This window comes from Propithecus coquereli, unplaced genomic scaffold (assembly GCF_000956105.1).
Source record: "Propithecus coquereli isolate 6110/MARCELLA unplaced genomic scaffold, Pcoq_1.0 Scaffold417, whole genome shotgun sequence".
In the NCBI taxonomy this organism is placed as follows: domain Eukaryota; kingdom Metazoa; phylum Chordata; class Mammalia; order Primates; family Indriidae; genus Propithecus; species Propithecus coquereli.
In genome coordinates, this window is record NW_012149919.1 from 885,946 (window position 1) to 895,870 (window position 9,925).

The following is a 9,925-nucleotide window of genomic DNA, read 5'->3' on the forward strand; positions in this document are numbered from 1 at the left end:
TAAGACAAAGAGAATGAAGCCAGGACCAACAAAGATTGGGCAAAGAAAACCAGTGGCAACAAAGAAGACTGGCAGAAAGTACTGACAGTAGTCTTCCTCACTGTGTCTTCTCCCTATGTGATGTGCCTTCGCTCTCCACCTGATCACAGTGTTTTCTTCTATACACAATTGCTGTGCCTTCCCTCTATACCTGGCAACTGTGCACTCACTCTCTACCTGATCACTGTGACTTTCTCTACACCAGATCACCGGGCATTCATTCTATACCCTACTGCTGTGTTTTCTCTCTATATTTGATACCACACCTTCTCTCTACACCTTGTCGCTTTGCCTTCTTTTTATACCTGACCACTGTGCCTTCTACTTATACCTGATTGCAATGATTCTACTGTACATCTGACACCTGTGCCTTCTTCACTTTATACCTGGGCACTATGGTTTTCTCTACACCTGATCCTTTTGCCTTCACCCTAGACCTAGTCACTATAAATTTTTTTTCTATAAATTTTTTTGTGTCTTCACTCTTTATCTGATCATTGGGCCCACTACCCACACTTGATGTTGGGCTTTCTCTCTATACTTGATCACTGACATTTCACTCTCAATGTGACTCCAAGGAAATTGAGATAGCTATCCAAATTGTGCCTCAGAAAAGAAATTAGATATTCAAAACAGAATTAGAAATTGAGCTCAATTAAAAGCGAGGGTGATCATTGCGCATATGGGTTTTTAGAATAAAATTTCAGCAGTATATGCCCTAATACAGTAATTTCACCTTTTGTTTAAAATCTTTGTCAACTTATAAAATTTTACAATAATTCCAATTTATGTGCTTTTATTAAATATAGGGATAACAGCATACAATGATTACTGATTGTTATTTTCAGTGATAATTGAGTAATGACAAGTATCTTTTCTGAGACTTGGTTTTATTCTGTTTTCAGTAAGAAAGAAAGAAATAACAACAAAAAATGATTAATTAGGATGTATTTATAAGTTGTGGCTGATTTGTTACAAAATAAAAGATAACTAACACAGAAGAAAACCTATGAGAAAAAAGAAGAAGAAAGTTATGAGACTCAGAGATTTTTGTCCAGTTTATGATTCATCGGTTGTCCCATGTGTCACCTCATGGGCATTCCAATGTACTGTGTAGAACTGTAGCACCAGCCTAACTTTATTGAAATGATCTCATTCTGCAGCTTAGGCCCCGGGGTAATGATTTTAAAATGGCTACTTAAATTCTGGCAGATGTCCAGAGTGAAGATCCCAAGATGTTTGGGCAGAACTAAATCAGTGCTCCAACAAGGGGTTCGGTAAAGTCAGCACAGCTGGTATCTCTCCTTTTTGCTCTGCAACAAGGAACACAGATGCAAATGGAGTGGGCTTGGGACTTCAGAGATTGGAGATTTAAAAAAGAAGACATGAAATATTAGACATGTCAGTACATCTTCAAGAACAAGGAATCTTATGGATTTTAAGGATCAAACAGTAAAACTTCATCTTTTCTTTATCTGCAAAGACAAGTTTTAAGTGTTCCATTGAACCTAAAATTTATTAAATATGTACTCATATCTGATAAAATATTTATTCTATCTCTCATAAATTAAAAGTTATTATTTCTACAAACTTTCACTATGCTAAATGCTTCTCAATGATGTTTAATAGATAGGTATATTTTGTTAAAGTCCAGAAAAGGTAGAGATTTGTACATTTTCATAAGGAAATCTTTCTTTGAAAATGAAATATGTGAAGTTTCTTTTCAGCCAAATTGCATTGTTATCTGGTCTGATATTCTTTGAAACAATTTTTACATATAAAGCATTTAATAAAAATAGAGTGACTGAAATACAAACAAATTTAAGTTCACACTACAAGCTCGTGATTCTAGGTGAAAGACTATAATTGCAGAAATTTGGGTATATCTCCATAAACATAGCAGGGACAAAATGAGTCTTGTACTAAAGAAAAGGGATTTATTAATACACACAATTAAAATAAACATTTTTATCAGCTTTTTATTAATAATGATATATGTTTTGCAATATTGCTAACAATCTTAATCATTTATAATGTTCTTTTTATGTAAGAATTGCGATGTCATTTACTAATATGATTTTATTCATCCTATCTTTGTTTGTAAAATGCCACATAGTCCACTTGACCGCTGACTCAAAAAACAGGTTATTTTTCTCTTTCTACTGTGATAAACCATAGCATTAACTTTTTGTCTCATAGTTCTTAAATCTCATTCCTGAAAAACTTGGACATTTGATAAAAATATAGAAAATTAAATTAAAGAAGTACTTCTACAGAATAATAGACAGAAGATGGAAAAGATCATCAAGACTGGCAGATAATTTACTGTATATCACAGAATAAAGGAAAATGAAAAACCTTAAATTTGCATTGAAAAACTAAGTACAAATCTCTATGGACCAATCAAGGGTACATTTACCCAGAATAGTATATAATGTCACTCTGTCTACATATGTTCACTCTTTTGTAACTGATTAAATATTTAGATGAATTTTTAAAATTAATAATATATAATAATATAACAGCCAGTACCTTTCTAGGCACCCAGCATAATTTGAGTAGTCTTCTAAATTAAGGATATAAAACTGAGATTTCTTTTAAAAATGAGAACCAGCATGACTCTCCAAGTAGCCACACCATTATTCTTTCTGTAGAAACAAATAACCTTATTTTATTCAATGATTTCCTTCAGTGTTTTTATAATATTGTGCATTTGAATGTGGCGATTTATATTTATACACCATGATTGCTCACCTCCCCAGATAGAATCTATTTTGGTTATAAAATATATGGCATGATCATTCTAACATTACGAAATTCTCTTTGGAAGTGAATATAAATTTAACAAATATATTTCTCAATTTGTGTTTCTACTTTGAAATTTTATCATTTCTTTATCCTGCCTGTTTCCTAAGGTAGTAGTTCTAAACTGAGAGTAATTTTGCCCCACAGAGGGCATTTGGCAATGTCTGGGGACATCACAATTTGCTGGTTGTGGGAGAGATACAATTGGCACCCACTGGGTAGAGGCCAGGGATACAGCTAACCACCCTGCAATGCACAGGGAAGCTCCTCACTACAAAGAATTATCCAGCCCAGAATGTCAATAGTGGAAAGATTTAAAAACTCTTTCCTAGGGATAATATAATTCCCTAGATAATAGCTTAAATTACATTGTATAAATCAAAAAGATAAAGAAAAACCTTATATTAATACTAAACATGCTTCAAAAACAAGTTTATTTTTGTATCTCTCTTTATTAAACCATCCAGGATGCCATAGAATTTTTCTGATGATTATTGCCCATAGACAAGAAACATACAATCACATCATGCTTTTCTCACTGGCGATATTGCACACTGCAATTACTTGGAGTTGTTCCATGACCATTACTTCGCACTGCTAAGACATAAGAAAGTATAATTTGATAAAATCTTGCACACCCAGGAAGTCTCTGGTGCTGCCTTCTCTGTACGTTCATATCATATTTTGCAAAGCTATATAAGGAATCTATCTTTTGCATGATGTGTCTGTTCATTTCCCCAACGCACACAGGTGCACGCACACAAACACACACTCCTAACTGAACTATAAACTCGCAGGGAGGAAAGGAATCGTTTTCATCAGTGCATCCTCTTTGTGGAATGCCCATTTTTTCCCCTTTTCTAATTGACAAACCCTAATTCGTTATCTAAGATTCATCAAGGATGTCCTCTAATCCACAAGCTGGGCTCCTTGTCCTACTCTACAGTTCCTCTATTTTTGTGCTTATCAGATACCATACTGAAGTTTTCTGTTTATATGCCTGCAGTCTGCTCAAAGATAGTGACCTTGTTTTATTTACCATTTTATTACTTGCCACTATCACAGCTCTCAGCACATAAAATGCCTTCACTCTTTCTTTCTCTCCAGAAAGAACTGGATAGATATAAAGAGAGAGATTTTTTTAAATGACTGGATGATTCAAAACTCAATTAATGAGTACCTGGTAAAAACAATGATATTAGCCACTATATGGTAAGAAAAATTTTGTTTCATACCTATGTTATTATTAGCTTTTATTAAGTATATCTTTAAATTAAGTTTTAGTGTTACAAAAAATTTTTATCACAAATTTAGATTTCAGTTTTTATCATTTATAAACATATATTTATATAAATATATATTTAATAGGGAATAATTCATTTCTTTCATACCAGATAAGTCACACACATTTTTTAGAAGTAACACCTTCAACAGTGTGTGTGTATGTATGTTTCCTTCAGATATTTCCCGTGCATGTGCATGCATATGCTGCAACAAATCTGTATTCTCCAACAAAACTGAGTTCTCTCAGTAACACATAAGGGAAGGCTGGATTGTGGTTAGAAAACTAACAGTGTCTACCCTAAGGGAAGAAAAATTATCCTATGTATTTGTAACAATTCCATATTTATGTGTATATGTATGCAGTCCAGACAGCATACAAAACACTAGCTGCCATAGACGAGCAGACACTTTGTCTATCAGGAATATAACACTATCCTCTAATTGTTCCCTTGACTCTGGTTTTATCCCCTAAAATCTCTTACAATGGGTATTGGCAAACTTTTTCTGCAAAAGGCAATGTAGTAAATATTTTAGGCTTTGTGAGCCAGCCATATGGCCTTCATCCCAACCATCCAACTGTGCCACTGCAGTACCAAAACTACTGTAGATAATCTTCAAATGAATGAGTGTGGCTGTGTTCCAGTAAAACATTATTTACAAAAACAGATAGCAGGCTAGATTTAACTCCTTTTCCATTATTTGCTGATCTTTGCTCTACAATATCACTAGCTTTTTATTTTTAAAATCAGAGTGTATGTGAATCAGAGTTATCACCCATTCTTAAGCACACAACGTAAAGTGAGTTTCTCCCTACACTAACTCTCATATCATCTTCACTATCCATTCATTTTACAATGTACATTATATTCTACTATGATAATTTTTATATATTTGTTTTTCTATAATAATTAATTTATACAAATATATACACACACTAATAAAATATAATTTCCAATATTCAGCCTAGGGCTTGCTGTGAAATTACTCTTTCATTAGACTCTTGCCTGAAACCAGAGTAGTAAAGAGACTTAAAACGTATTCTGGATTCTGGAAAAAGCCCTAATATTTTTTGATATTTTTTTTTATCCCTCAACGGTACTCATCTCAGTAACAGAACTTAAGAATATTAGCTTTCCCCCATTCCCATCTTCCACCCCAAGCCCTAGATGAGGATTTTAAAACGTTTGACTTGTTCCCAAGTCCTCAACCCCATAGCCTTTGCTGTAATTAATAATTCCTTTATGCTTCATGATTCTTACTTAGACTGTATAGGATACTTTTGCATTATAAAAATTAATCATTCACAGTTAACTCTTTGTTTATACATACACACACGCGCGTGTACATACACACACACACACACACGTTTATTTCAGAGTTCACTGATAGCTTTTATCCTCTCCTTGTCATTTTCCTTGGCTTTTAGAACACTGTTCTGATTCATTTCAACTATTTTCAATTTCAACTATTTTCTAAAATATTTTCCTAGATTAGGCAGGAGGATAATACACTTTCTGGATCATTCTCCAAATATTTACTTCATCCTAGCAGATAATTTTGACTGAACAAAAAATTTGAAGTTTCGGCTTTTTCTCAGTAGGCTGTAAATGGGATTGAGCTCTTGGCTAGATTCCAGTATTTGAAGTAGTAAATATGGAGGGGAATATATATTTTTCCTAGTAGGTAATTTCTAAAAATCTGAAAGTTTGTAAAATTTTCTCTCTGTCCTTAGGCTTTAGGAACTTTACCAGGATTTACCTATGTTTTATTCTTATTCTATTAACCCTTCCTGGAACTCAGAAAATCTATTAAATTTGTAAATCCAGTATATTCTTTACCTCAAAGAAAAAAAAAGTATTATTGTTCCTCTCCTCCATTTGTTCTTTTTGTCGTTGTTGTTCTCTGTGAAAACATGTTATTCACATGATAAATCTAATGAATATGTATTCTAAGTCTATTTTTTTCACACAAGTCCATAATATTATATTTTTGCTTTGCAATTATTAGCTGTTTCTTTCAGTCTGGTTTGTTCTCAAGTCCTAGGACAGTAATTTGGGTCTAATCAGCAACCATTCATGCCTTCAATCCATATATTGATTTTTTATTATTTACTTATTTGTTTAAAAAATGGCTTCAAGTTACAGAAATCTCTTTGTGATGTCCTCAAAGAGCTTCTAGCATTCTTATGATCTATACTGTTCAAAACACTGTGTCTTTCGGTAAAGACTGCTCTGCCTGTTTTATTCTCTCTGGCGCTTTGCTCTCTATGGTTATGTTTGTTTCTTTTGTGCTCACTGGGGCTCTTATGCAGCTCCTGGAAGTAAGTTTACCAGTTGCATTCCCACAAGTGATGGAGCCAAAGAACTCTTTGCCTTTGTAAGGCAGTGTGGATTGTCAACCGCTTCACATGTGACATGAGACATTCTGTTCTTGGATTTCCATGCAAACTCTCACCCAACAGGGTTAACAGTGCTGAACCCTTTAATTCCCTCTCAACTCTCCTTGGAGACCAATAAGCCTGAGAGTATTCTGGGCCTTTCCGCAAGGTCTCTGAAACTGCTCTATGTTCTACTACAGTCCAGAGGGAACCAGTTTGGCAACTGCTTTCTCCCTTGAGATTGTGGCTATGAAGGAGATCATAGTCCCTCTTTTGTACCTGCTCCTACAACAGCTCTCAGGAGCTATCTGCCTAGCTCGAGACAACAAAAATGAGCTAGAGTTTTGGAGTGGGAAGGAAAGATGCTACTATCTTTCATTTAAAAACCTGATGTATATATTCAAATTACAGAGTGACTTGATTGGTGACTATAATAACCTTAATTTAAAATAACTCATATATATACAGTAAAATTAAATATATAAAATCTGTACTCAAAAATGTGTTACAAAGCTTAGAGACTCACAAAGACAATCAAAAAAGTATTATCACAACTGAACTTTAATTATATTTTTAAAATCATAATATGAAATAAAAATAAAATTAAAAACCTATACCACAGAAACCTGTGAGTGAAGGAAAAGTCCTAGATCACTAGAGAAATTCAAGACCTGGGTCGTGATGCATTGACTGCCTTGTAGGATTTGTTTTCAGGCAAATCTGGAATAATTTGTCCTTGGCCATTTTCTAGATACGTGAATGTGGAAAAGTGACTTATGTGCTCTATGCTAGCTTGCACATCTTTAAAATGATATTCAAAACATTTCACAGAGATTTTGTATAATTTGAAATAAATAAGGTATGTAAATGCATATGAATATCTGAAAAGTTGTATTGATTAATGTAGCAATTATTTCTATTAATACTATTATTATTTGTTCATAAACTGCAAGATTAAAAGATAACAAACAATTTCAGACAGGCTATTATCTTTCGTCTGTGTAAATTGTCACAAGCAACGTGTTAGTATGTTCTTAGCAATATATGTGAAGAATATGTGCTCAGAGAACCACATCAGTGAAGCAAGAACTATAGGTGTTTTCCAATTTATAATTGTTTTCTCTTGAGATCAAACTGTTACCTATACTTATATGTTCAGAAATTAATTTTAATACACATAATAGACCAAATATTCTTTAACAGCATATGCCATAAAAATATTAAGATATTTTGAAATTTCTCTAGAATTCTCTATACATGCACACACACACATAAAAATTGGTCTTCAAAAGATGACTTTTGCATTTTCAAAAACATATTGATTGGTCAACTATAAAAATTATTTTTCTTACCCATATCTGACATTTCAGGAACAGTAACGATGTATGGTCCATCTGTGAATTTTGGAGCATTATCATTGATGTCTTGCACTTTGATGATAAACTCAGATTCAGGTTCAAGAGGTTTGTTTGTCCGTCTGTCAATAGCCTGGGCATGAAGCACATAGTGGGTCTTCTGCTCTCTGTCTAGACTTTTTGTTGAGTGGATGTCACCTGTGGTATCATCAATGATAAATATAGTCCCAGCACCTTCTCCAGTAAGGATATACTTGACAGACCCATCACCTTTGTCAGAATTGGAGTGCAGCTGTAAAACAGACATGGGACAACTTAGCTTGCAATTATGTACCGACCTTACATCATGTATTGTGAAAATTCCCTTTGTATAATTTAATATTTAGTTTGACTATGAGTTTTTTTCCCTTCACAGTGTCCTGCATGTTATTATAGTCATTTATTTTTCTGTAGTTTTTCTTCACTTAGTAATAATATGGATGATGCTATCATAATTTGCCTAAGAGATGCCATTAGTGATTTAAGAAAAATCAATAGACAATATTTATTAAAAGAAAAATAAGATAAATAATAGCCCTTTTCATTCTACTAAATCAACATACTTGTGAAATTACTATGTTTTGTTTTGTTTTGTTTCTAATTAATTATTTGACATTCCATTTCAACCTTAAGACTATAAAAATATGTGGCACAACAAATTGAGATTCAAATTAATTATTAAAATCTCCTCAAAAGAGGCACATATTTAAGTCATTAAGTCACACAGGCATTCATCTAATAATTTGAAAAAAAATAGAATTTTTTTTAAACATAAAGGCTTAGATGTAGAAATAAAAACCCTAGTGGTAGAATATTTCCTTTTCTTTAGGGATTATGAAACTTTAACTCAAATTTTAAACAGTAGTAATAGGTTTATTCAATAAGTAGGCTCTAATTTTTAATTAATTGAGATACACACACAAATCGTCAGTCATTAAAATTAAATGATCAAATATTCTTTGAATAGATATTAGAAAAGTTACAGTTCAGTAGAGAGGAGGTCTTAAGAAAGACAACTAACATATTAAGAAAATACAGACTGCTTTTTTGTCATTTAAATATAAGTAAATGCTGTAAACTGCATATAGTTCATACTTAACATTCTATTATAACTTAAAACATCAAAATTCAGTTAATAGTTCCATGAGTGCTAGTGTTGCATTTCTAGCTAGAAATAATAGCAGTGTTTTCTCAAATCACAAATATATATTTAAAGAAGTATTTCACCTAAGAGATTCTGAAAAGTTACCTTTTATAGGAAAGCTTTTTAGTCACATAATCTCAATGACTTACCTTTTGCTCATTTCTGACACTTGGAAACATTGAAAAAAACACAACCTTGCTCATATAGCATTTTAGTTTGCTGGCTACAGTAATGTGAAAATTGTCAAGGATTATTTTAAAGTCTCTGAACTCTTAGAGATATTTGAAAAAGATAAAATACAGAAAAATACAATACAAAGAAATGACATTGGGGGGGGAATTAAGGCAACTGAAACAGAAATGATAGTACATCTGGAATAATTTTACTTATTTTTTGAAAAAATATAAGACATGACAGGGACAAAATTCGGATAGAAATCATGCAGCAAGATTCAACAAATGAAACTATTTCAAAATGCTTATTTAGATCTCTAATAAAAATGAGGAAAAATACATAAGCCAAATATGGAAATCACAGCTTTCAAAGTTTTATCCATTATTAGAAAATTGACTACTAAAAGAAGGCTACAGAATGAATTGAGACAATTGTATGCATGTATGAAAATGTACTTGTTTCTTTATGCCTTTTAAAATATCATTTTAGCATCTAGAAGAAAAGATTTATAATTCATGAAGCAGACACCTGGAAAATATCAATAGAGTAACCTATTCACATTTTCTAACTTTGCATCACTCCATGACCAGAACATAGCAAAGTAAGCAGCAAATTCATTGACCAAATTTTTCTAAAGTCTTTTCTGGAATAGTTATCATTAAACTAACAAACTATGAGATAGTTGAGTAATTTTTATGTTTTTATAAA

General features: G+C 32.6%; 1 protein-coding gene across 1 annotated transcript in view; it reads right to left on the reverse strand.

Moving 5' to 3' along the window:
* Positions 1-8,167, reverse strand: part of CDH18 (cadherin 18, type 2) — a 210,810-nt gene extending 202,643 nt beyond the window's left edge. The window contains exon 1 of the mRNA XM_012653179.1: positions 7,858-8,167. Coding sequence (XP_012508633.1) covers positions 7,858-8,167 — 310 coding nt within the window. The remainder of the gene's footprint in view (positions 1-7,857) is intronic.
* Between the last annotated feature and the right edge of the window lie 1,758 nt (positions 8,168-9,925).